The 27,071-nt window shown below is 45.4% G+C and overlaps 2 protein-coding genes across 4 annotated transcripts; one reads left to right on the forward strand and one right to left on the reverse strand.

Annotated features, from left to right (window-relative positions):
• The first annotated feature begins 127 nt into the window (after positions 1–127).
• Positions 128–3,505, forward strand: illr4 (immune-related, lectin-like receptor 4). The gene is made up of 8 exons (XM_068576003.1): positions 128–193; positions 405–473; positions 1,619–1,732; positions 1,860–1,952; positions 2,064–2,126; positions 2,312–2,451; positions 2,856–2,977; positions 3,070–3,505. The coding sequence occupies exons 1-8, from the start codon at positions 130–132 to the stop codon at positions 3,248–3,250; spliced, it is 846 nt and encodes a 281-aa protein (XP_068432104.1). The 5' UTR covers positions 128–129; the 3' UTR covers positions 3,251–3,505.
• On the reverse strand, positions 3,317–26,839 carry LOC137784786 (uncharacterized). 3 transcript variants are annotated; one of them, XM_068575705.1, is made up of 47 exons: positions 26,759–26,839; positions 25,804–25,917; positions 25,404–25,563; positions 25,061–25,253; positions 22,548–24,423; positions 22,358–22,447; positions 22,029–22,139; positions 21,520–21,676; positions 21,162–21,354; positions 20,224–20,295; positions 18,095–19,880; positions 17,832–17,912; positions 17,015–17,722; positions 16,797–16,870; positions 16,293–16,439; positions 16,042–16,202; positions 15,293–15,452; positions 14,986–15,171; positions 14,558–14,699; positions 14,071–14,135; positions 13,815–13,996; positions 13,350–13,527; positions 13,067–13,252; positions 12,363–12,513; positions 12,058–12,164; positions 11,515–11,616; positions 10,553–10,800; positions 10,263–10,443; positions 9,852–10,046; positions 9,259–9,409; positions 8,927–9,042; positions 7,908–8,048; positions 7,639–7,789; positions 7,356–7,528; positions 6,833–6,968; positions 6,556–6,678; positions 6,428–6,465; positions 6,213–6,330; positions 5,994–6,106; positions 5,673–5,847; positions 5,217–5,332; positions 4,997–5,132; positions 4,763–4,914; positions 4,509–4,623; positions 4,180–4,428; positions 3,879–4,008; positions 3,317–3,783 (listed from the first exon to the last, which is right to left on the reverse strand). In XM_068575705.1, the coding sequence occupies exons 2-47, from the start codon at positions 25,910–25,912 to the stop codon at positions 3,549–3,551; spliced, it is 10,569 nt and encodes a 3,522-aa protein (XP_068431806.1). In that variant the 5' UTR covers positions 25,913–25,917; positions 26,759–26,839; the 3' UTR covers positions 3,317–3,548. The 3 variants fall into 3 exon arrangements, with proteins under 3 accessions (XP_068431806.1, XP_068431807.1, XP_068431805.1); XM_068575706.1 differs by having other exon boundaries at positions 9,268–9,409; positions 14,071–14,138; XM_068575704.1 differs by having other exon boundaries at positions 14,071–14,138.
• Between the last annotated feature and the right edge of the window lie 232 nt (positions 26,840–27,071).

Genomic DNA, 27,071 nt, shown 5'->3' on the forward strand with positions numbered 1-27,071 from the left:
CGTTCTGCCATGTCGAGCCACCGTTACAACACAGACTTCCTCTTCCTCCATGAAATCGTTAGACAAAAAGAAGAAGATTAAATTCTGACTTCCCCGTTGCACCTTTTCAGTGGTGATCACAGCGAGAACATGTCTGAGGATGAAGTGCTGTACTCTGAAGTCAAGTTCACAAAACACGAGGGAACCGCTGATGGTGAGAATCTGTCTGTCTGTCCCTCTGTCTGTCTGTCTGTCTGTCTGTCCATTAAGTGGTAGCATTCCCTTCCCTCATGTTTAGAAGACTGCTACCAGAGTTTTATACCTTCTAGGATGTGTTCCTTTTCCTTGTAGGAGTTGAAGTGGAATATGAATGTTTGATCTTTTATCAGAAGTCAGCTCATTCAACAGACTGTCTTGTGTCTCAGGAACCGCTTCCTCACCGACGGACTCTGAAGTCAGGATCTTGAGCACTCAGCCATCCTCAGAGCTTCCTGGTGGGTACAAAAAAACACATATTTTATGACGATATTTTTGGCAAAATTAGAAAAATAAAAACTTGATATCCTCGAGAAATCTAAGAGCTCACTGTGCAACAAAATGTAGAAGAAAAAAACTTTTAATTCATGACTGAATGTATTCTTCCTTTGAAATGCTGCACTCTCATGTAACTTTGAGCTTTGAAACCACATCCAATGTTTGCACTTTAAATATATAGTAATATTCGGAGAATACATTCAATGTGGGAGGTTGAAAGTTCATCTTAAAACATACGCAGTAACTTTACCACGGAGATAAATGATTACATTTGATGGGAAAAAAAACTTAAGAGCAGCGTCAGAAGCGATCGGTGACATCCTGAAGTGAACTAAACACGTTTGATGCAAGATTGATGCAAGTGTGACTGCACCTTATTGCAAATACACGTTTTCCTGTTTAGTCACTGAAGGTAAAAGAAAGAGACAAACTATCTTAGGGGAAGAGAGACGTGTTGGTCGAGTACTTCAAACTGTTAGTGCAGAGATTCCCTTTAATAATGCTGCATGATGAACTCAAATCAAAGTGACAGTAGAGTATATACATCATAACTATTGTTATATTATTTATTTTGGTGTGATTACATTTTTAACCTAAATGGAGCTTTTACCATTTTTATTGTATTTTTTTTAATTTTTTTTTTTTAATTTGACCTATATTTAACCAGATAAAATCAGTTGAGAACCAATTCCCATTTACAATGACGACCTGGAGGCAGCAACACAGTCCACAAGAGGCACAAACAACACAGATACAATACAGGATGACACGCACATAAAAATAACAATAAAATAAAAAATAAGAGGCTAAAAACAATAACAAAATTAATATATATATATAAAATATTAATAATAATAAAATAAATAAATACAAAATTTAAAAAAAAATCCCCCGCTGTGTACTTATTTTATTTTTTTGCTATAAATCATATGAATTTTAATATATTTAGCTGTGAATATTACATTTCTGTGAAGGCAACAATACCAAAAAAAGATTTCATTGTTGCAAAGAAAACTCTGAGCCTGAATTACGGGACGCAAAAATGTTGTACTACCGGTGTACTTGTACACGGTTCCTTCAGTACATCCCTCCTGCTGGTCAACAGGCTCACAACAACAGTTGGTACCAAACGGACGACACAAACTCCCACCGGAGAGAGCGGCCTTCGTGGTTCTGGTCGTCCTCCTGGCAGCGGCCATCATCGCTCTTGGTCTGACCTGTGAGTCTCAGTTGATTGATTCAAATGTCATTAATCTTCTTTTTTGTGTGCAATTTTGTACCTGGAGCTCTCCATACCAAAACACATCAGAGACTTGATCTTGGATTGATTTTCTTCTGATCAACAGACTTCAGCTATACAGTCTATTCTTATAAAAACATGGAACTCCAGATCCAAACTCTGACAGACGAGCTCGAAGCTGTCGGAAAGAATCTCACAGGTAAGCTTCATCCGGAGAGCTCAGCTCAGATATCGGGAAAGCTTGGAAAGAAGTGCTTGTTTTCTTGCTATACGAATTATAATGTCTGTTTTTTCTTTTTTTTTAAATCAGCTTATGAAGAAATTTTCAAAAATCTGACGGATAAGCTTGATGGACAGAAGAAAAATGTCACAGGTAAGTTTCATCAGATCAGGTCATTTACAATAAATGTGTCACATTAATCTGTTTCTGCTTTGGCTCAAGCGACCGCACCGTCAAAGCCTCACATGTTTACATCCTCTGATGATGATCAGTGTGTGTACGTGTGTGTGTGTGTGTGTGTGTCTTGCTGTGATCTCTTCACAAAATTACTCTCGTAGATGGCTGTGAAGATGGCTGGGAGCAACGTGGAGAAGAGTGCTATTATTTCTCCACCGATCAGATGACCTGGGAGGCGAGCAGACGTGCATGTGGATGTCGAGGAGGAGCTCTGGTCCGGATCGGCAGCAAAGAGGAGCAGGTACGACACACCGGTGTCATCGTCACATCGTGGAGGGAACTTCTCGGCAGAGAAAGGCGGTGTCACACATTCAGGGCGGTTCCTCAACTTTGAGGCCAATTTCCATGACTGGACATTATCTGGAATAATATATTTCACATTCATTAACACACATTTTCTAATTCATTCCCTCAATTTAGATGTTCTAGTCCAGATGAATCACTCTTTAACTTACTTAGTTTACTGAACACAAAGAGTTAAATCCTATTTTAGACTGCTATTTTTCTCAGTTGATCTGAACTGACTTTATCAGACAGGTATTTGTGAAGCGTGACTCTTTCAAAAGTTATTTCTTTTTAAACAATTTTTTAAACAAGCAGTTTCATGACCGTACGAATGTTTGTCTTCAAAAATGACTTTTTAAGGAATACCTTAAGGTGATGCTGAGACAAAAAAAGTTAAATCGCAACATGTTCTGGATCGGACTGACGGACGTGCAGGAGGAGGGGGCGTGGCTGTGGACGGACGGATCACCACTGGTCCAGAGGTTTGATGTTGTGAAAACAATTGCTCTGTCAATTTCCAATATTAAAGTTACTAGTTGTACTGAACCAGTTCTTTCTGTTCCCAACACCTCAGTTTGAAGTTTTGGAAAGGCCACGAGCCGGACAACTATACACAAAAGGATTATCCTGAGGGAGAGGACTGTGCGGCGATGGAAGACAACTTCTGGTTTGATCAACCCTGTCGCTTCACTCACAAACATATTTGTGACAAACCAGCACAAACTAGTCGTTCGAAGTGCGTCTCAAGTCTTTAAACGAGCTCAGCACAGGAGGAGGAATGCAATTGTTTGTAACCTGAAAGCAATTAGATTAAATTATAAAACATGCAGCACAATGGCAATCTTTATTAGTCTTTTTTTTACAATAAAGAAACTGTGAAGCTACAGAAAGATTCAACTCATCCCAAAACATGGATGTGAGTAAATCAAGCAGAACATTTAAACATCTGATGTTTTTGTAGGTTTTGAGACACAGTTCCTGTATTTCTCTTTAGTCTGTACAAATCTTAAAGATCCTAAATAAAAAATGAATGAAAAAAAAACATGTCCTTCGTCATTCCTCCTCGTCCTCGTCCTCAGTTACGAACAGTGTGCCGCCGGTCGTCCGCCGGTCCACAGCTCCTGCGTCCGGCCGCCGCAGCTCTCGGACGGCCAGGCTTCGTACCAGCATGGCCTCCATGGTGCCGCCGTCCAGCGGGGTGGAGGAGAACCACAGCGAGCTGCTGGGGACGCAGTGGCGATGCGGGAGGAGGTAGAACAGGTCGGTGCGCTGCTTCACCGACTCCGCGCTGGATGCACGGACGGAGGGAAAGATCAGGAGGCGCCGTCAAGATATCCTAAATCCTCTCGTCCCGTCAGCAGGAGAGGAAAATAAACAACTCACCACTTGGAGAGGTAGAACTCGTAGAGTCTGACCGGACAGCGGAGAGGGTTCTCCGTGTTCTCCACCATCTCTAGAAAATCCCCTTCACTCCGGTCCCTCTTGCGCCTCTTGGCAGGAACTCCGTCTGCATCTGATGAACACACACAAACACACACGTTCTGTAAGTGCAACCTAGCGACACAATTGTGACTAAGCTCTTGACACATTCCTACCAACATGCCATGAAGCGTAAGAGATGCTGGTTTCAGGCGGCGTCCATTTTCTCTCCACGCAAACTGCGCTCAGACAAAAGTATCCGTACCCGTCTCTGCGTCGGTCATGGAGGAAGGCGGGTAGAAGCGCAGGAAGCTGGTCTTGGTGTTGTTCGGGTTGGTCTTGGTGCAGCGCATGACGTGGGCGAAGGACAGCTGGCGGTGCTGCTCCACCGTGGTGAAGCCAAAGTACTTGCAGCAGAAGAAGAGCAGCGTGTTGAGCAGGACGATGGGAGAGTACGCGCCCAGCTGCCTGCAGTCCCACAGGAAGCCCTCCTCCACACGGGAGTGGATGTAACCTGCAGAGAGGGAGGAGGGGGCGTGTCGGGAACGTGGCCGATCGGAGGCAAAGCTAATATCAAAAGTCACGAGGACTCACCTCCGCCTGCGGCCGAGGGTTTGAAACCTTTCAGGATGTTGGTGAACTTTGTGGCGAACTCGTTGTAGGTGAGATCACTGAAGATGTTCCCCTGACGGCCGCTGTCCAACAGGTACTGAGGAGAAACGACGGCATCACAGTCAGGGAAAACAACAAGAAGAATTCCCATGTGGACAGATGTGTGGTGTGGAAGAGCAATATCTATATCTATAGTCGTCACAGCTAGCGGACGGTAACTTTGCCGCTCGTCTTGCCTGCTGAATGCTGAGGCAGAGGTAGAACAGGCCGTCGGCCGAGTGCGGCTCTCCGTCCGGTTGCGTCACTTCGCTGATGAAACGACAGAGGCCGGCGCTCAGCTCGCTCGCAGAGCAGCGAAGGACGTCCTCGTCGAGCGCCAGAGCGTCAGCTAGCAGAGGGAGAGAGTCAAAGTGAACCTGCACGTAGTAAAACGTAGCGCAAAATCGTCAGAAAAGGGAAGAGTGACATACAGGAGATGAGGTTGGTTTGTGTTCCCCTCCACTGGATCCATCTCTTCCAGGCGTCAACTCCGCATTGACTCTTCAGTTTGGGGCGCGTCCTCGGCACGACCTCCTCCTCCCTCTGACCGGTCTCCAGTTCACGACCCTTCGATGGCGAGGACAGAGGAGGTTTACGCCACAGGCCAGACCGCGGCTTCCCCAGCAGCTCGCTCGCCAGGAGGTTTGTTACCTTGTTCTTGTCGTGCACTTTCCCCGCCGTTTGTCGTGATGGAGGAGGGGCCGGTGAGCTCTGGAGATCCCCGCTCAGAGGAAGAGGAGGAGGAGGAGGAGGAGATCTGCTGTGGTCTGGAAATATACAAATATAATTTAGAGATACAGAAGCCAGAATGAGAAAGAGTTTACATGTTTGCAAGCAGAAGGGGGTTAATCTATGAATCTATTCTCTCTTTTTTTTGTTCATACAAAATAGCCAACAGCAAGTAGGACACTTTTAAGCATCCTGAGTTATGTTGTACATGGTAAATAATAAATCAGATACAATCATCACCAAAAAAAAAAAAGACAGACAGCAGGATTAATAAATAAAGAGCTCGATGATGATTAGCTCTCTGAGCTGAAAGGATCGGCTGAATCCAGAGAGCTTCCTCATCATCACTTCCCTTCATCCTCGTCACACGGCTCTCACCCGATGCCGCGTGGCTTTCTTGTCTTTGCCTCGCCGTCGTCATCACCGCCGCCCCGTCCTCTCTCCCGCTCTTCATCTCGGACTTGAAGCTGAGCTCTTCCTCCAGCGGGTGCGGCCGCACCTCCTCCACCGCTGACTTCACAGTCGGGTTGGGTAGGAACACGGGCACGGGCAGCTGTGGCGCGGACATTTTTGGGGGAAGACGGAGTTGAGATACTTTATGTTTTCATGTCAGCGGATGTTGGCATGAGAACGTTTCTCTTGCAGAGCAACTTCCCGACATTTGCATGCGATCGGGGTTGCAGAGGTGTCTTTACGTACCGGCAGCGGCAGGCACACGGGCGTCGGTACGTACTGGCTGTACATGTTCATCGGCAGAGGGACGTACATCAGCATCGGCACCGGCAGGACTACGACGTCAGGCACAAAGTTGTCTTCGCGAAGGAAACAGGAGCAAAAAAATCACAAGCTCTTATTTTCTGGAAAGAGGGTACGCGTATACATCTGCATGTGAAAACCCCGATGCAGGCGAGTTTGTACCCGTCTGAGTCTCTGTGTCGACAGTCCGGGTCGTGCAGGAGACTCCTTTGTTGTGGACCAACGGTGTGCAGAGCGTGGATTTGTTCTTCAGCTCCGTGGGGACGGTTTGCGTCCCGGCCTGAAGAACAGACACACGGCGATCACAACATGAGCTTCAGGGGACAGAAGGTTGGGTTTTTAATAGAAGGATGATGACCGTGTGGAGGGAAACTTACATGTCCAACGACCTTCGTTTGAATATCGGGCGCGGAGACTGTGGAGAAACGACTCGAGTCAGAAAGATACAGACTAACCCAACATCCACGCTCATGTGTTAAAATGCTAAACTTGTGTGTGTGTGTACCGAGCTGTGGAGAGCTTGCAGAGGTCCCGGGCGGCTGCATAGCCGAAGTGCTAGCAAGCGACATGACGTTAGCGATGATGGGGAGGGACTCGACTGTCCCTGAAGATCTAGGAGGCGAGGAGACTGCAGGAAGGAGACAAAGAAGGAGTCATCAGGCGCCGCGAGCGATCGACCTCACGACGTCTTTTACTCGGGTTTCTGTCACCAGCAGCTCAGACACACTGAACAGTGGAGCGTTTAGCAGCGAGAGAGACAGACATTTCACCATCAAACATACCGCTGTTGACCATCTGGACCTTTTTATTGCAGAAATGGAGGACACATCTCAGGCCACAGAAGCGTTTGACCTCTCCCAGCAGAGGAAGACTCTTCTTCAGCCGACCACTGCGACCGCAGGTGTCACACTGCGTAACCTGAGAGAGGAAACGTGTCAGGAAAGAGGATTTTTAACAACTTCAGCTTTTAAGATCGCAAGCGGCTGCATCTAACCAGTACTTTAAATGTTGGTTTATCTGCTGGTTATTATCTTAATTACGACTTTAGGTTCGATCACTCTGCCATTTCTCAGAGCCCAACGTGTCCAGAGCTCAAAGATATTCAGTCGTCCATACGAGAAGGCAAATATTCCCCTTTGAGAAGCTGGACGCTGGATGTTATAGCTGGTAAAGAATCTGAAAAGTTCCCAATAAACTGATTGTTTTTGCTCCGCGTGAAGGACACCAGCTGCATCGCTTCCCTTGAGCTCATAAAACATGTCAGTAACAAGAAGTGCACAGAGAAGAGCAGGGATCTCCACTCACGCGGCAGAGGAGCGCGTTGTAGTTGGCGCTGCAGTCGTCCGAGCAGAACTCCTTCACGGTGCCTTTGTACCTCGTCATCACGCGTGTCTTGGAGATGGACAGGCAGTACGCACACACGCCGCAGACCTCACCCCACTGCTTCTTCAGCTCCTGTCGAAACGACACCTTGCAGTCTGGGAGGAGAGAGAGAGAGAGAGAGAGAGAGAGAGAGAGAGAGGAGGCTCAGGGATTCAGGCGTCTCGGTCGACGCTGTGCGAGGTGAACGTCCGGCGCCTCCTCTCACCGTCGCTGCAGAAGAAGCAGACTTTGCCGTCGACCTTCTTGACGTCTCTGCTGATCTTTTCCTCCTTGCAGTATTCGCACGTAGCCTTGATGTTGTTGCCCGTTTTAAACGCTTCACAACACGACAGGCTGCACACAAAATGGATTTCGCCCTGTGCGCAGACACACACACACACAGTGTGTTTTAATAAATAAACAGTACAGGCAGGTCAACACTGGACATAGCGCGATGTTTCAATCCACTGGGGATTGAAAACAGACCCCACGCACCTTTCTCTGGACGACTTTGGGCACCACTTTTATAAGTTGCTGGCACTGGGCGCAGGGCAGCTTCTCAGGAGGTTTGAGGAAGTCGCTTTGGCCGGCGGCGCCGGTCGGGTTAGTGGACACTTTCACGTCTTTCTGGGCCTCCTGTGGCACAAAAACATACAAAAGGTTTTAAACGTGGAGCATATAAACAGGATATTTCTAATATAACTATATAAACAAACTAATATAACTAATATTACATGGTCATAAAGTATGTTAATTCCATGCAACAGTGCGGCTCAATAACTTTTTTTATTCGGTTTTATCAGTACTTATGTAGTTGGTGCAATATCCATTACGTTTAAGTACTTTATACACATTTTTATTTCATCTGTATATTTAATATTCTTCTACTGTTAATTTTTAATTTTTGTTTTACTCCGTTCTGTTGATTTATATTACTTGATTTGTTAATCTGTATTTACTTGTGAGCAATGCTGCTGTAATCCTGTAATTTCCCCACTAAGGGACTAATAAAGGATTATTTTATCTTATTTTTTTTCAAATTTGGTATTTATTTCTGCTTTACATTACAAAATGCCATTTTGCCAATAAAACAAAATTAAAAAATTAAACATTAAGAAGAATATAAAATATAACAGATGGTATAAAAAGTGTGTACAAACTTATTGCACAATAAGTAAAAATGTATATAGGTGAGCTCCAGCTTCATAAAACCGACTACAAGAAGGACAATGTTTTATAATTTCAACAATGAAAAGACCAAAACACGTTGCTAATCCATCATTTCATTCTTGGGGAGTATTTCCTCACTCAAAAGCAGCACCGGACCCTTTGATGCATTTTAATTACGTTTCTTTTAGCAGAAAACAGTGCAGAACATTTCCATCTTAGCTCTACAAGTCCGGCTCCTCGTTGTCACGTTGAGTATTCTGCACGGACGGTTGTTAAAACCCAATATTCTGCTAAAACACAGGATGGAATTGAGAGTTTTGAACATTGTATAATGTAGTATTTACCTTAAAAGACATGGCACAGGTGAGACTGCAAAAGTTTCTGATGGAGGCGTCTGACATGGCGAGGTGGCAGGCCGGTAGCGTCGTCTTATCGCATTGATCGCACTTTAATGGAGCGCCTGAGGAGATTTTGGGAAAGACATTAAGGAAAGAGGTCATCGCTGATATCAGGTGGACGTCATGAACAACGTCACGGAGGCTGTGAGGAAGAAGAGTCGAGCAACGGCACTGCCTTCATCCTTCAGCTCCCCCTTGACTAACACTTGATTCGGGCCGGCGTGAATATTGAAAAGACGGAGAGAGGACGAGCAGGATGGAGACAAAGAGCCCAGCACCTGACGCACCGACAGCCTGGATCTTGGACGCCATCACGCAGCTGCTGCTGCAGAAGAGCTCCACGGCGCCCTCGCCGTTCCTGTTTTCCAACATGGCCGTCATTAAGCGGGTGGAGCGGCACATGGAGCACGGCTGCGGCGTTTTGATTTTCTGGAGGAGGAGAAATATCAAAATAAAAGAAGAAGTTCACGGACTCCTGGACTACTGCGCGACTTGTAGAGAAGAGAGAAGAGGAGATTTCCACCTTTTCATTTTGTTGTCAATTTTAATTTATGAAGTGTAGACTTGAAGTAACATTTGTATTGTATTTTATCTTATCTCATCTTCTGCCTTCTACCTCAATAACATTGTTTCTGTGTTGTATAGACAGTTGTGGGGGGACGATAAGAAGGAGAGACTGGAGCTTGGTTTTATATTTTCTATGTGATCTGGTCATGTTGTATTGTACATTTTTTAACATTCAATGAGATGTTTTGGAAAAAAAAATCTGTTTAATACCCATAAAAACAGACAAAGAACTAAACCAGTCCCTTATTTAAAAAAAATAGGCTTTGGAAAAACCTGCGATGGCTGTTTTTCGAGACGCTCTTACCCGTTTGAACTGGGCCAGACATGCCGCATCGCAGAGCTTCTTGCAGCCGTCGGCCATCTTGAGCGCGAGCGGCGCGGCGCAGCAGGAGCGGCAGTTCTCGCAGACGGAGAGCTTGTTCATGGCGCAGTAGCGGAGGAGACACGGGTCGCTGCACATCTTGTGGACGACGTCCTGCTCGCTGACCTCGTGCTTGCTCTGGGGGATGAACGGCAGGAGGATGCTCATTTCAAACCAACGGGGTTGATGTGTTTTTAATGCGGATTTTGGATTAGAAAAGGATTTAGAGAAAACGTTTCACCCCAAAAACAGTAGTTATCTGCAGAGGACGTTCATAGTTTATCATTCTCCTCGCGGGTAGTGTTCTTCATGAACACACCACAAACAAAAAACACAAAAGTAGTCGTCTCTTACGATGCAGTATCTGCTGCACATGCTGCATTGGGACTGCGAGGCGACGGGCACGAGGGGGATTTGGGTGGACACGATTCTCTTGTAGTTGAAGGAGGACAGGCAGGCCTGGCTGCAGAAGTCCTTCTTGGTCCCCGCGTTGTCCACCAGGGCCTCCATGAAGACCTGAAGCTGCGTGATCTCCCTGAGAGGAAGCGCGAGATCAGCTCAGAGGAACGTGGAGATACGGCCGAGATCAGATTTAAAATCAATTCAATAAAAGACGTCGTGGATCACACGGCGCGGGGACTCACTGGAGGCAGAAGTGGCAGGTCTTACTGACTGGTTTCATCTGGTAGAACTTCAAAAGGCACGGCGTGGAGCAGAAGATGTCCGCGTGGCCCTTCCTCTGGTAGATGGTCTCTTTGTCCATCAGGAACCGCTTGCAGTTGAAGCAAGACGCGAGCATATCCAGGCGGGCGACGGCGGGCGCCGTGGAGGTGGACGAGGAGGTGGAGGAGTCCGCCTTCATGGAGAAGACCGAGCTGATCTTCAAGTCCTCCTGTCAGGAAACAGGCGGTGCAAAGAGAGGGAGGTGGATGTCACGTCTGCCCGTGAGTCTCCTTCACTGATTTTCTCAGGAGCATCAGAGACGACTTCATCCGCAGGTCCCATTTTAAGTCCCAGCATGCCCCATTCAGACAATCTTTTGGCATAAAATATGTAATTATTTCCTTTTTTGAACCGAACGACACAGTTTCTTGACTGAAACTCCTTCCTAACAGGACAAGACTTTGTTTTATTTTGATTTTTGTGGCAGATTCTGATTCTTTAGGTCCTAATCTTTCCAGAAAGGTGTCTTATTGACGCTCCAGGAGGCTTTTTGGGGGAATCTGGCTCATATCATGCTGGATGTTCATAGTTATTATCAAAACATCTTTTTACAGTGATTTTTCTTTACAGATATACTTTGCTCAACAAATACATACAATAAACATAAGTATTGGAATTAATTTGGGGTTCTTACGACGACTTAAACACAGAGGGAAAGGATGTCTGGAGACAAAATAAAAAACTGAGTTTCTCCATTAAAACCACTTAAAGTGTTTTGTTTATCACAGATGTGCTCATCAGTTTCTTGTAAATAACTCATTCAGCATATGAAAGCATCAAAAACAAGACGGATTAACAAGAGAATCGGTCCAGCATGAGCGTTACATACTTTTAGGATAATGAAAAGAGAGAGATAAAATCCTCCCTCGTCTTTGTGTCCTACCTTCACCACATCGTCTCCGGCCTTCGGCTCATCTTTGATGTCCGTGGAAATGGAGGACGGGAGATTCTGGCTGTACTCCTCGTCGACGGGCTCTTCTTTTATCTTGATGAGGAGCGAGAAGAGAAAGAAAGAGAGACACATGAGCTGTGTAAGCTCAACTTTCTTGTAATATTTTCTTAAAGAAAAAAGGTATAAAATTAGTCATATTGCTTTACTGTGTATGCTGTGTACTTTAATACATCTCATGGTGCAATATCCATTACGTTCAAGTATGTTTAAGTACTTTTATACACTTTTTATTCCATCTGTATATTTAATATTCTTCTTACTGTTAATTTTTTATCTACTGTTTGTTTATATTACTTGATTTACTTGCGAGCAGTGCTGCTGTAATCCTGTAATTTCCCCACTGAGGGACTAATAAAGGATTATTTTATCTTATCTTACATGTTAGAAGCTTTATACATGCTGCGATTTAAAGTTGTGCCTTGATTTTAGTGGATTATCGTTGTTACAGAGGAGATTATTACACGTAATACTCACACAGTCCAAACCTGGCAGCACTGGCTTTACTTCTTTGACGTCGTTCTCTTCAAGCCACGGCTTCACCTCTTTTACGTCCTTCTCTTCCAGCGATAGGCTGTTCCTTTCTGTAACGTGAGTCAAAATGGGTCAAAAAAGCCTTTTCTATTCTAATATAATGCAAAGGAAGCCCAGTAGGGAAGTTGTTTGTCTTAGCAGTTCTTTAAGTATCCGGTTCTATTGTTGTTATTTGGCAAAACGGATGCAGAAAAGGCAGTGGAGCGAGACTGGAAGGGATCCAGATTATTATGAAAGAGTGCATTCACCTGACACGGTGGTAGACTGAGCGTTGTGCACCAGCATGCATCTGTTGCTGCAGAAGAAGTCCACCATGCCCTCGTTGTTTATGTTTTCAACCATGTCTGACAGCTGATGGGGCGTCTGGCACATGGGGCACAGCCGAGGCCCCTTCATCTGCTGTGAAGGTATGAAAACAATGTGAGGAGGCTGTGCAGGGTCTAAAAATCACTGTAAATCACGGCCCCTCGTGGCTCATTGCTTCTGTAAAACACTCACCACAGAGACCGGGGAAGGTTTCATAGTCTAAACACAATATTATAAATAAAGGAATGGAGTTCTTCAGCCACATTTAGCAGAAAGCAGTTGAAAGCATGCTCAAAGATTGGGGTGAATATTAACATGTATTTGCACTGTGGACCACTGCACAAAAACCTCAAATTCAAGGTTCTTTTAATGTCTTTCCAGACACTTTTCCCTACAATTCAAGGACAAAACACGGCATCAAAACGGATGAAAGGTTCATTACTGTGACGACACTGAGCGAGAGAGTTCTCTTGCACAGCAAAAAAAGTTTTAATTTTGTCATATGATGAGGTGCAAACTGTACACTGACATGTGCACACACACTGCTCAGATGTAGACGGTGCATTCAGAGCTCAGCAGTACGCGAGACGCGATGTCGTGCACGGTGTGAATGTGGAGAGTTGTAGCTGTGACGTTTTGATTTCACCTCCTTTAACTTGACCAGACATTCCTCGCTGCAGAGGGCCTTGCTGCCGTCCTCCGCCTTCAGCGTGAACGGCGTGTCGAGGCCGAGGGAGCTGCAGACGTCGCAGGCGGACAGCGGCATCTTGTTGGCCCTGTGGTAGTTGATGAAGCAGGCGTTGCTGCAGAGTTTCTGCAAGTGGAATTTGCACTGAGGACGACAAGAGGGAGTGGATTTGCTGACAGCAAAGCTCTTTTTCAGTCCAACAAAAAAAACAAGAGTCAGTGTCTTTTTTGTTCTTTCTTACGTTGCAAAACTTTCTGCACATCCTGCACTCTGAACGCGGTCCTGCAGGGAAGGGTTTGGGGGCGGCCGCCTTCCTCTTGGAGTTGACGGAGGCGAGGCAGGTGGCGCTGCACAGTTCCCTCATCACGCCCGAGTCGTCCACCGGAGCCAGAATCATGCTCTGAAGCCGTACGATTGCCCTGAGGGGAGGAGAGACTCACCTTCAGGGGGTCTGCTTGACCTGCAGCAATAAAAGTCTACTGAATCTGATCTCAATGCTCGTGTTGTCCGGTCAACAAAAGCTAATTCTCACAAATGAGAAACTGGAAAAATGACCTAAAAGGTTTGATCGACTGTCAAAATAGTTGCAGATCATGATCACCGTTGTGCTGCGGTTGAATGATGTCAATGTCATGCACTTTGGGTTGCAAACAAACCGACCAATCATCTCACAAAAAGGTGACATATGTGCGTGTGCTGGACTTACTGGAAGCAGTTGTAGCAGCTTTTGGTGTTGGGATGCTTCTCCGAGCGGCACTCGTCCGAGCAGAAAGCCTCTGCGCTCCTCGTCTGGTTCGTCTTTCCTCTCCGGATCATCTTCTTCCCACAGTTGCAGCAGATGATCCACGGCACCGGGATGAGCGGCGGCGCGGCGTCCCGTTCTTTCTCCTGCGGGCCGACGCACAGTTACACAACGGAAAATAACCCGTAGACTCTTTTCATTCAGTGTAAGAAATACTCACAGACGCCAGTGTTTGCATCGTTTGTTTGGCTCCTTTCTTCTTTGTGCAATCTGTGGAGTTTCTCTCTGCTGGACGCAGAAACGTAGTCAGGTTTTAGGTGAACTATGCTTTAACCTCCCCAATATGTAGCATTTATAAGCACGACATAAACATTTAAGGAACGGTTTGTAAGCTCATACAGTGTTTAACAATATACAGCATGTGTCAACGATTGTGAAGACATTTTGTGCAACTACAACTGTATGCAAATACACACTTAAATCTGCTTAAAACTACAATATAGTGTGTTAGAAACCTTTTATTAATTGTTTATATACTGCTAATAAAGCCAAATAGGAGGGATTTAAGTGTGACAAGCAAAGGAAACATTTTATCTTTGCTGTGTCAGACATCAGACGAATGTGAAAGAAAGAAAGAGGAGAGATCTCAAGAGAGAAAATAGCCATCTTTGTCAAACTTTTTCCGACACTTTGAAGATCGTGCATACCTGTGAGCTGCAGCGAGTACGCTGTCACACAGGCGCTGCTGCAGAAGAGCTCCACCGCGTTCTCGCCGCTTTTGAAATCCACCATGTCTGAAACCGGCAGGCGAGCGTGGCACACGGGGCACGGGCGGCGCGTCTTGATTTTCTGCACAAAACAATAAAAAAAAGGCCACCGAATGTCAGCGATGCTGCCGAACATAAGACAGCGGGGAAGCGTGCAGGATTGGATTAAATGCAGCGGACTTCCTGACCAACCCAGGAGGGAGGAGCTCTGGATAGAAGATGTGCGTGCAGATTAAAAACTGTGTATGGAAACATTCCCCCGCCCTTAAGCTTGCACTTTATGATGATTTTAGACCTGTTCTATGTGTATACGGGTGTTTATCTGTCCTTGACGCCCCTGAGTGACAATAATCTTCAGATTTCAGCACCTCCTTGAACCTGTGCAGACACTCCTGACTGCACATGGTCTTGGCCTCCTCAAGCTCCAGCTTCAGCGGTTGGTGGCAAAAGGTGGAGCTGCAGTGCTCGCAGACGTTGTCCCTGCGGAAGTTGTCCAGGCAGTAGTTGCTGCAGAAGGTGCAGACGGACTCGTCCACAGTCAACTGGACCATGGTCTGAGGAGGAGGAGGAGGAGGAAGAGGAGGAGGAAGAAGAAGAGGAGGAGTGTGACGACTAGGTTATCGCTTGCATTAGCAAGTTTTGGTAAAGAATAAACACGTGTAGTCTTCTGCTTACAGTGCAGGCTTTGCTGCACATGCTGCACAGCCGCTGTGTCGTTCTGGAGGGCACTTTGCTGGACTTAAAGACCAGCAGACAGGTCGGACTGCAGAAGTCCTTCATGGTCCCCTTAACGTCCACTGCAGCCATGATGAGGTCCAGAGGCTGCGATATCGCCCTGGCAGAACCAGGACAACAACATTATTAAAACAACAACAACATCAGGAGATGACGGGTCGCTCTGTGTCGGAAAAAGCTCCTCGAAAAGACAGACGGATTTGTACTTTATGAGGGGAAATTTGTTGTCATAGTAGCAGCGACACATTCTTTACAGACACCAAATGTAATAAACTAAACACACAAAATAAAATATATATATAAATAAATTAAATAAATTATATATATATATATTATTATTATTACATATATATGTATAAATAAAAATAATTTAAAAAAGATAAATATAATATTATATATATATATAATATTATATATATATATAATATATATATATATATATATATATATATATATATATATATATATATATATATATAAAATAATATATATATATATAAAATAATATATATATATATATATATATATATATATATATATAAAATAAAATATATATACACAACTACAGTGTATTAGGGAAATTTCTCTTTTAGTGATATTATACTAAAAGACGTTTGAATATTTGCCGGGATCGCCGTCCTGTTTGTCCTGATTACTTGAGGACTACTTCAGAAATAGAAAAGGCTCACTTGAGGCAGCAATGGCACGTCTTGGCGACCAGTCTGGTGATGGGAAACATTTCGAAAAGGCAGTTTTTGGAGCAGAAGACGTCCGTGTATCCCTTCTTCTGGAACGCCGTTTGGCCCTTGGCCATGCCCTTCCTGCAGTGGGAGCAGATCATCTGCATCACCTGAAGACAGAGAACAGGCATCACTTCATGTATCTTGTGTGGATGCAGCGTTGACCTGACAAACACAACACCTTCTTTGTGTTTCCTCACCTTTGCATAGCTCGTTGACTCTTTGACTTTTGTGAACCTTGAGGATGTTTGAAGCTGCTTCTTGTCGACTGGATCTTTCACCGGCGACCTGACGGAGCGACACTCAGACGACGACTTGGAATTGTGGATTTGAGCCTTAAACTTTTCCTGTGAGACAAAAAAAACAACGACGACGAAAAACAACATTGACAAAAGATTAAACTTTGTTAAGAAGACTTTTTAATATCTTTTTTTTTGTAATTCTTTTTTTTTTTGGTCGTAATTTTATTTTATTTTTGGTCAAAAAATATTTATTTATTTTTTGTTCTGATTTTTTAATTTTTGGGTCGTAATTTTTTGTTTTGTGTGGCGGAAATGGGCTTCCATAAAAATTATAGCTTTTTTTTTTTTTTGGTCCTAATTTTTTTTTTTTGGGGTGGAGGAAATGGGCTTCCATAAAATTCATACCTTGAACCATTTTTTTTTTTACTAGTTTTGTAATTTGATTGAAGATTGGATACTCACAATGTCCAGTTTGGGGATCGATATCTTCACTTCTTTTATTCTCGTCATTCCAGCTGATAATTTGTTCTTCTTTCCTAGAAAGAATAAATGAAATATGGGTGTAAAAATACAGTTTTGTTATCTAAAACAAGTTCTACACAGTCGGATGGATTCTATGTCTTCATGATCCCCAGAGGAAGAACCAGACTTCTCCTCTTGCACAATGAATGTTTCCCCACCTTCCTCTCGGTCCACCTTCTTCTGACCTTCTTTCTCCACACTGTTGGCTGCGTCCATGGTCTCGGTCTCGTCTCGGTCTGCAACACTGGGCCGCTTGCTGGGCGAGCTGTCCTCTTCCACCTCCTCCTCCTCCTCTTCCTCACCACTGTCTTTGTCCTGCTTCGTCACATCCGGTGTCAGAGGCGTCGCTGCCGAAGCGCTCGGCTCAGCGTCTTCTTCATATCCCTCGTTTCTGACATCCTCCTCCGACTCCATGTCAAAGTCCACATTCATGTCCTCGTCGCCGTCGCTGAAGGACACGTTCGTCGCGTCCTCGTTGCCACGAGTCAGCGTTTCCTCGGGTGTGACAACGGCACGGCTCGGAGGCGTTTCCGCCCTCTCGGACTTCGCCTCTTCATCGATCTCGTCCTCCTTCAGCCCGGACGCCTCGTCGTCACACTCTTGCTTCTTTTTCCGGCCTCGGCGACGTTTCCCAGACAAAAACACTCGGGCGCTTCTTTTGGTTTCCGAAAAGGAGTCTTTTGCGACGGGAGAACCTCGAGGAGACGTTCCCTCCGACCCGTCCTCCCTCTCGGACTCCGCCTCTTCATTTCTCTCGTCCTCATTGAGCCCGAACGCCTCGTCGTCAATCTCTTGCCTCTTTTTCCGGCCTCGGCGACGTTTCCCCGATAAAGACACTCGGGCGTTTCTTTTGGTGGCTTTTGCACCTCGAGGAGAAACAGGAACAGCCACGTGAGAACAGCATGAAAGCGGCCATTATTATCATCTGTTCACGAGAGTCATTGAGTAGTAGGAGAGCGTGTGTCGACTACATACTTCTCATCAGAGGAGAGCTTTCTGATTCTCCATTGTCACCGATTTCGGGATTCACCTGCTCAACGTCCGGCTCCAATTCATCTTCAAAGGAAAGCGAGATATAGAAATGTTTACGCACCCATAGGACACGGGGATATGGTTTTGACTTAAGACATCATCACAAAAACTTAAGTAAATAACAGAAATGTGCCAGAAAGAGGCCGAGAAGAAGAAGAAGACCGCCGGCAAAGAACCGTGACGTAAACAGGTTTCAATACACTCACCTGGAATCTCAATTTCCTCAAAAGATTTCCCTTCGAACCTTTCCAGAGATCCGTTCTCCAGCGCCGACAGCAGCTCTGAGATTTTCGCGATGTCTCCGGCCGCCTCCGGGGCGCGATAGCGCCCCCTGTCGGTGGGGATGTCGCGCCCCAGCAGCGCGGCCAGCCGCTCCAGCTCGTCGCCCGCGAGGCCGAGAATCTGGAAAAATCTGGCGACGTGCTTGTGGAAATGTGGCGAGCGCAGGACGGCTCTGTTCTTGGCGCCGCAGCGAGTCACGAACGTGGCGGCGGACCGCTGCGCGTGGTGGTCGCTCGTGCCCGGGGCCTGCGGGACGCCGAACAGGAAGGGGTTGTCTTCGTGCACGCCGCACGCTCCTCTCTTGCTCGCGAGCAGCGTTATGGCGGCAAGCAGCTCGCCGGTCAACGTGAGGGAAACCTTTCGGCCGCCGTTGCTCACGACGTTGATCCTCACCAGGGGCTTGGAGAGGATTTGCTCGAACTGCGACTTGCCGGCGCCGGCGGCGTCCTGAAGCTCGGCCTCGTCCCTCTTCTGGAACGACTCGAGCGTTGCCTGCGACACTCGGGCCATGTCTTTGTTCAAAACGGACACTTGGGCAACGGTCACTCGGAGAAGCGCGCCGTAGACCGGCGGGCTCTCGAACAGCGTCAGGCTTTCCACCGCCGACGCCGCCGTCTTCTCCAACAGCTGGTAGAAAAGCTGCACGTCGTTTATGAACGGCACGGTCGGCGTGTTGTTGCTGGCCGCCGGCGGACGCACGTAGTTCCATTCCTTGGCGCACAGCTGCATGAACGCGTTCGCTTCGTCTCGCGTCTCTCTGCCGGCGTTCTCCCTCAGCGCTCTGGCGAAGTTGATCTCTGCGATTTTCACGAGCGAGATCCCGAAACTCCGGATGTAGCTCGGCCTCGTGTAGGAGTTCTTCTCCTCGTCGAAGCCGACGATCGCTCTCACGGCTTCCACGAGCTTGCTGAAGTTTTGGAGTTTCACGGCGTCGTTGAAGCCGCACACGGACTTCTCCTTCAACGCCAACAGCAGTCGTCCCATCTGCCTCAGCTTGAGTTTGATCCACTCCACTCCCTTGCTTCCTTTGCGGTCTCTCCTGGAGTAGTAGCACTGCGCCAGCTGCAGTAGCAAGGAATCCTTCCAGATCTCGGATGAGATCTCGTCCTTCTTCATCGTGCTTAACATCGTCTCCACATCCAGCGAGAGGTTTTGGGGGTCTGTTGACTCTGCAGTAGCAACCAAAATCAAGGACCTGGCCGTCACCGGTGATTTATAGAGCTTGGCAGGACACCGCCGCACGTGTCGGAACATTAACTTACGATTGTACATGTTTTTACAATACAGACATGCCGTAAATGCGTTGGCGGTGTTGAGCAGTCTGGAGTGTTTTTGTCTCAATTTCAGCTCTCCACAGCTGGTCTGCAAAACCTTCTCATTGTGCATGTTATTTCCTCTGTTTCGTAACAACTCCAGCTCCCCTTTCCGCTGCTTGGAGTTCTTGCGTAGCTTCCACACCGCGTAGATATCGGGCTCTTCATTTCTATGCGTGAAAAGGTGACGCGAGATTTTAGTCTGAGGTGTCCCGCAGACGTAACAGTAGTTTTTGCTGCGCCTTTTGACCTTTCCTTCAGGGGTAGCTTCATCGGCGCTGTGATCCGAGTCGTCCTCCTCCTCCTCGTGGAGGAACGAGGCGTCGATGGGTTGTTGCTCGAAGCTCGGCTCGTCGTCGTCGTCGCTCCCAGAAGGCACGTAGTCTTCATCGTCAGCCTGCAAATGTGGACAAAATCAAACACAAACGAATGCTTGTCTGGTGAAGCTCCCAGATACAGCAATAGTTTCTAAACATCGCGAAGGGCCCTGATTCTAGACATTAACATCTGAGTTTTAATCGTAAGTTAGTCAATATCGCCTTAATATTGGCATCGAGAAAAGCAATCGGACGATAAATTATCCAATCGCCAACAGCCTGATCATCTACGTTGCATTGGAAACTTGCAGCTGAAAAAATGAGCACCCAATCTCAAACATTAGATTAGATGATGCTGTTGGGAATGGAAGATTAAATGCTAACAAAAAAAAGTGTTTAATAAGGAGAACACTCAACACCTACATGTTGATGCTCTGGTGAAGAAGCGGCTGCACGTTGGTCTCCTTGTGACGGATTCACTTCTTCACCGCGTTCCTGAAAATGTTATGGAGCCGTGAGAAAAAAATACAAACACAACAAGATGTTTTCCCTGCACGAGTTACATTACTACGTCCTGCACTGGCAAGAAACGTCACCTGCATCACCGTACCAGTTTATTAGGTACACCTACACACTCTAATACAGTTATACTATCGATCCTACTCTAGCAGAGCTCAGTTTTTGTTTTATAATACTTACAATGAGAGTATTTCAGAGGTATTTGAAATACTCGATGAAGCGATACCAAATGCTTAGATTGAATTAGAAACATTTTTTAGTAAGCGAGTCCATTTTCTTTAATTGAATGTGCTCAAGAGTTTACATGGACAATGTTTGGTGAGGAAATAGGATCCTGAATACTTTACAGTTGGATTCATATCGGCAGGCGATGATGGTCAGAGGGAAGCAGAATATTTATATTGATCATTACAGCTGACAGAGGCAAAACTTGTGAAATAATAAAGTCGAAATCATGAGATAAAAAGTAATTATTATGGGATAAAAAGTCATAATTAGGAGATAAAAGTCATAATTATGACTCAAAAAGTAATTTTTATGTGATAAAAAGTTTGTATTATGAGATAAAGTCATAATTGTGAGATAATAATATCAAAATTATAAGATGAAAAGTCATTATTATAAGAGAAATTACTTTTTATCTCATAATTATGACTTTTTTTGGCGGAAATGGGCTTCCATACTTGAGATAGTGTAATAATATTTTGACATTAACAGACGAGGGCAGAAAAGTAAAAACATTTGTAGACATACTTGAATAATTCTTGACATAATCGGCAACAAAACCCTCCCTTTTGGTCAGAAACAAGACACATAACATATATTTATTCTTTCAAACTCACCCCTGAGCGCCACGGGTAAGCCGAGTCCCCGTAGTCGTACGTGATCTCATCGCCTGGAGATATTTCTGTCGCTGCAAACAGGCACAAGTGTGGTTTTCCCTCGACGACAACTTTCTTCATCTCACAGTTGGGACTTACGTGATTATCATTCACGAGTCGCCCGAGGGTCCCGTCGTCGATCGCAGCATCAACGCTGCAGACGACAATCTAACTTTAACCACTCTTTCAGTACGTTTTATCACACTTGACGTGGTGGCTTCCATCTTACCGTCAGGTTTCCCCCTCGATCAAAACTCAACATCGCTCATTTAAAAACAGCTCCTGTCCTTTCGTGAAGTTGAATAAGCAGCAAACTCACCGCCAGTTTGTTCCTTTCCACGAGAAGTCAAACAAATAGTCGTTCAGAGTGTCGCCATCCTTCTTTTTCCTGGTTTCCTTGAGAGAGACGAGGTTCCCCTGATACTCAACAACGAAGGCGGAGGCCGCGATGGACTCATGGGTGAACACACCGCTCCCTGTAGGAGCCAGAATGAAAACACGGTCCTGTTGATAGCGGTCGATCTCCTGCTCATGTCTCTCTTTAATGAGAAATCGAGATCTGGCAGGCTGCACATGGACATAGATAACTCCTTTATGCGGGTTATCCTGGTTATAATCACAGAAAAATTGGGTTGTTTAAATGCTCAAATCCCCGTTTTTACTGCACAAATACCCGGTTACTCAATTGCGCGTGCGCTGTGATGTTTGCGTAAACTAACCAGAGACTTGTGCTGGTTTCTGAAAACAGGAAATGGTGTTCATGGGTAATAAATGTCCATGCACAAGAGTACCCGGTTCATTAAGTAACAGAGAATCAAAGAGACGGACCTTTAGAGTCTGTCAACCTTTTCTCCAGGAAGGGTTTGTCTCGGCGAGCCTTTATGTGCTGCAGGGCATCCTGCTCAGGAGTCAGCTGCACGCCTTGTTGTTCCACAGCATCTGGAAAAATTAACAAAGAAAATAGTACAAATTTAACGCTTCAACAAGGCTAACATACTCAGGTTTTTATCTCGTAAAACTGCAGACTTTTAACCAACTTGTTTCGTCAGTAATTATGGTGTCTGATCATGTTTCTAGTTGATTAATGTCATTACATTTCAGTAATTAATATCAGCCTCGGAAAGGGAATGTTTTCCACATCAAAATATAAATATTACTCTGTTCAAGTAAAGCATCGGTTTCTTCATGGTCCTCCTCAGCGTCGTGGTTTTCAGGGTTGTCCTGCTCCACATCTGGCTCCAATTCATCTTAAATGAAAAAAGAAAAAGATAAAGATGTCTAAGAATCCATGTTCTCTATTTAACAACCCCTGGCTGGTGAGACACGTGTATCACACCGGCGTTGTACCCTCAATCTCAATTTCCTCCAGAGAGTTTCCTTTGAATTTTTCCAGAGAGCCCTTCTCCATTGCCAGGAGAAGTTTCGATATTTTGGCGAGCTCCACGGCGGCCTCCGGCAGCCGATAGTAGTCCCTGTCGGCCCGGATGTTGTGGCCCAGCAGTTTCGCCAGGTGATCCAGCTCGTCGTTCTCCAGGTTGAGGATCTGGAAGACTCTGGCGATGTGCTTGAGGAGATGCGTCGGCCTGAAATGCTCGGGGTTCTTTGCGTGACACAGACCGGAAAACCCCCGGATGCAGTTTGCTCCGTGGAAGAGGCTCGTGGGAGACGAGTCGGGCTTGGCGAACAGGAAAGGGTTGTCTTTGTGCACGCCGCACGCGTCCCTCTTGCTCACGAGCAGAGTTATCGCGCCGACGAGGTCGGAGGTCACCAGGACGGGGACGTTTCGGCCCGAGTTGCTCTGGATATTTATCCTGATGAAGTGCTTGGACAACACCTGGGTGGAGTCTTCCCTCTGCTGGAATGTCTTCAGCGTCATTTTGGAGACCTCCGGTGCACATTTGCTTAAGACCGACACATGCGCGAGAGTCACTCTGCAAAGTGCGGCGTAGACCTTCTGGTTTTCATGCTTCTCCAGGCCCTCGACGGCAGAGGCGGACGTCGTTTCCAGGTACCTGTGGAACACCTGCACATCCCGCGTGAACGGTATGGTGGACGGGTTGCTTAATTTTCGTCCAGCCGAGCGGAAGACGGGCCGAGACCATTCTCTGTCGCACAGTTTCACGAACGTGTTCGTGTCCCTCGTCGTCTCCACGCTGCAGTCAACTCCGTTGAGGACGATTCTGCACGTTTTCTTCAGCGAATGTCCCAATCTCAAAGCCAACCCGGGCTTGTTGTAGCTCTGCAGTTTCTCATTGAAACCGGCCACGTCTTTGACCGCCTCGACCACTTTGTGGAAGTTTTTGGGCACGATGGCGTCTTTGACGCTCGATATCGACTTTCCGTGCAGGGCTAACAAAAGCCTTCCCATTTCTCGCAGCTGCTGTCGGATGTTGTCGTGTCTGCTTGGATGTTTTCCGTACGCGTTGGTTAGGTACAGCGCGAGCTGCATGAGAAGGTAATCATTTTGTACCGCGGATGAAATCTCATCTGGTTTCATACTACTGAGAACGTGCCACACGCCGGCCGGAGGATTTTCCGCAGGAGCAGTCTCGTCTGACACTCCTGTCTTGGTGTCTGTTGCGGCGTCGGATGTTCTCCTAGAAGGACATCTGGCCACATGCCTCCACATCTCCTTCCGGGAATACATCCCTTTACAATGTCGACAGTGCACAAATGCTTTGGCGCTGATCTCCGTGCTCCGCGGTCGCCTCTTCACCTTTAACTCCCCGCTGTTGTTGGACAACACCTCTTGATTGTGTTGGTAATTTCCCCTGTTACGCAATTCGCTCATGATCGTTTTTCGTTTCTTGGAGGTTTTGGGTAATGCCGCGGCTTCAGCGATTTCAGGCACTTCAGCGGCGTGAGTTACAAGATGACGAATAACTTTATGGAAACTTTTCCCGCAGACGTAACAATAGTTTTTAGGGCATGCGTCTTTGGGTTTCCCTGTGGCCTCGCTGCGTCTGTGTTCTTCATCCGATCCCGGAGCAGCCCCGTCTTCCCGCTGGATGTACGAGGCATCGCCTGGTCGCAGCGTAAAGGTCCCAGTCGTCTCTGTAGAAGAGCCCAAATCTGCCAAACGTGAATTTTCCCTGAAGTACATTTGACTGTTGACGTCGACCACGCCGTCAGTGCCGTGACCCGCTCCGCTGTCGAGTACTTCCTTATCGTCGTCATAAACAGAGCAGGAATTTTGAAAGCTGATAGCTGACGAGTCTTCGCACTGAAAATACAGAAGAAAAAGAGTCTGTTAAACATATAGTAAATAACTGCATGCACACAGAACTAGAATTATCATGGTTGCAATGCCTGATGTCGGTCCAAAATCCAAAATATGAAATCCGAAAATGTGTGTCGTCAGGTCACAGTTAACCTTTGACCTCCAAGATCTAAACAGCACAAGTGGTCATGTGTGCAGAATTTGAGGGGAGTGCGTATGTTGCGAATACAGCAGTACAGTCTGATTTGCTAAAGTAGCTGAACATCTTTTACATGCGCTTGCAGTCCTTGGTGTTGATGGAGGAGCATAAAAGTCTGAGTATAAAGTAGTGGATCCATCAAAGGACGCCTGTAAATGTCAAATGCAACACAAACAGTTATGAAATGTTTACTTTCTGCAAAGCAAACTGTAAATCTGAGTCACTTTGAGTATTATTAAATTATCTCGATTAAAATGTACTCATCATCAACATCAAATACATAATTACTACACGTATTTATCACACGAATAAATATAGAAAAAATATGTAATAAAAACATGAAATTGTAAATGTAATCATCCAATTTGTTTCCATTTTTAAAATGACAGTAAATAAAACACCTTAATCAAAAGCAAGGCTTCTTCTTTTACGCTAACTCACCCCTGATCGCCACGGGTAAGCTGAGTCCCCGTAGTCGTACGTGATCTCTTCGCCTCGACATATTTCTGTCGCTGCAAACAGGCACAAGTGTGGTTTTCCCTCGTAGACCATTGTCCTAATTTCACAGTTGGGACTTATGTTATCGTCGTTCACAAGTCGTCCAAGGGTCCCGTCCTCTTTTGAGGCATCAATGCTGCAAACACAACACAATCGATGATTAAATGACATTTAAAGCCCTCTTAAAAAGACTACAATTTATTAATTCAAAGTTTTTTGAGAAAACAACTTGGTGAAGTGCAGAGAAGCAAAACTAAACAGAGCTCTCTCTCTGACTAAAACTCACCACCACTGTGCTCCTTCCCATAAAAACTCAAACAAATACTTGTTTATAGTATAACCAAAGTCCTTTGTTGGCGTTGTGTCTTCATGAAAAAAAATGTTCCCCCGATATTCAACAACAAATGAGGATGATTTAATTGTCTTTTGGGTGAACAATCCTCTCCCTAGAAAAACAAAGATTAAGATGAGAACATTATTCCAGTTTAATGACTAATTTGCATAACTATTGCATTCATTTTATTTATCTTTAAATATAAAAAAAATACAAATATATATATATATATATTTTATATATGTAAAAATAAATAAAATGAATGCAATAGTTATGCAAACATATACAGAAAAATGTCCGAAGGATTGACGTGTTGTCAAGTTGTACCAGATATCCTGTCATTGTCTTTCACCTTTAAAGGAGTCGATAAATCTTTCCTCCAGGAAGTGTTTGTCTCTACAAGCAAGTATGTGCTTCAGGGCATCTTGCTCAGGAGTCCGTTGCCTCCTGTGCTTCCCCATGACAGCTGAAACATTTTCCAAATATACTGAATTAGTTTGGGTGATATGAGATCTGCTGAGCACACTATTCTTTAGTATAACATATAATACATAGCAGAAAATCTTGAGTTTTTGCCGAATGTACTTGCTGATCTACATGTAACACACTGTTTTAATAGGATAGTTAGCCAACAAAGACACTGTGGCGCTGTTAGGTTTGTATACATATATAAAACACTGTGATATAAATAACTATTTTTATTATTATAACACAAGGTTTGTGATGCTAAAATGTTGGTTAGTTGAACAACAAAATAAGGTAAACGTACATCACTGTGACAGCCTGTGCAATAGCACACTTCATTGATTTCCTGAAGTGTCTTTTTTCTCCCGACACGTATACAACTCTTATTTCCATAATGCCTGTTTATCGTCAAGAGAATGTCCAGATTACGGCTTCCTCCATATTAGAAGTACAGAGGCAACATCCTTTGTTAAATATTGTATGAACAGAAATTCAGAAAAGACATGTCAAATACAATAACATGTATTGGTTGCCAATTCAATAAAAAGACAGGCTGTGTGTACACTTTATGTGGGCATAAATGTAAATTAATGTTGCAACTATGACCAAAGAAAAGAAAAGCTCCTGGCTATGTTGGCTGTAATATGTCTAACTAATTGTCTTTTTCTACTAAAGCAGTTTTGTTAAGATAAAGTTGTAGAACTGTTGTTTACCTCCTAGTGGACACATGCTTCTATAGCATGCTAACACTAACTAGCAAGTAAGCTAGCAGTGGTTTGCCAACACTTTGCCATCTGCGTGTGACTTAAATACATGTCCTTCCAGTAAAATATATCTTTTACCTTTGCAAGTAGAAGCAAGAAGGTCTGCAGCTGTAGCTAGATGGCAGCCATCTTTTATTTCTATATTCTTTCCAGAGACCCCGTGACGACGACGCGCCGATACCTACGGCGAGTGAGAGTAACTCCAGCCAATCACTGAGTCGAACGCCCCGGAGTGACACTCGAAGCAGCCAATCGGCGGGCTTCGATTTCTCTACCGGGACCTGATTGGTGGGCGTGCGGGAGGACTGTCAAACACACACGGATCTACTTCCTGGAGTGGTTTATGGGGACACACACGGGACAACAGTCTGCAAGACACATATTATAATTT

Source organism: Clinocottus analis, unplaced genomic scaffold (genome assembly GCF_023055335.1).
Source record: "Clinocottus analis isolate CAN_PGR_092001 unplaced genomic scaffold, fCliAna1.0.p SCAF_14, whole genome shotgun sequence".
In the NCBI taxonomy this organism is placed as follows: domain Eukaryota; kingdom Metazoa; phylum Chordata; class Actinopteri; order Perciformes; family Cottidae; genus Clinocottus; species Clinocottus analis.

What these genes read in the sequence shown, in the direction of transcription:
- LOC137784786 (XM_068575704.1), bottom strand. Translation starts at nt 25,912, where the DNA reads ATGGGGAAGCACAGGAGGCAACGGACTCCTGAGCAAGATGCCCTGAAG. An exon ending in TGTGCAGAAAGTTTTGCAAC is followed by an intron (nt 13,253 to 13,349) that starts GTAAGAAAGAAC and finishes TGTCGTCCTCAG; the next exon opens with TGCAAATTCCACTTGCAGAA. An exon ending in CGACACAGAGACTCAGACGG is followed by an intron (nt 6,107 to 6,212) that starts GTACAAACTCGC and finishes TCCTTCGCGAAG; the next exon opens with ACAACTTTGTGCCTGACGTC.
- illr4 (XM_068576003.1), top strand. Translation starts at nt 130, where the DNA reads ATGTCTGAGGATGAAGTGCTGTACTCTGAAGTCAAGTTCACAAAACAC. An exon ending in TCGGCAGCAAAGAGGAGCAG is followed by an intron (nt 2,452 to 2,855) that starts GTACGACACACC and finishes TGACTTTTTAAG; the next exon opens with GAATACCTTAAGGTGATGCT. An exon ending in GGATCACCACTGGTCCAGAG is followed by an intron (nt 2,978 to 3,069) that starts GTTTGATGTTGT and finishes CCAACACCTCAG; the next exon opens with TTTGAAGTTTTGGAAAGGCC.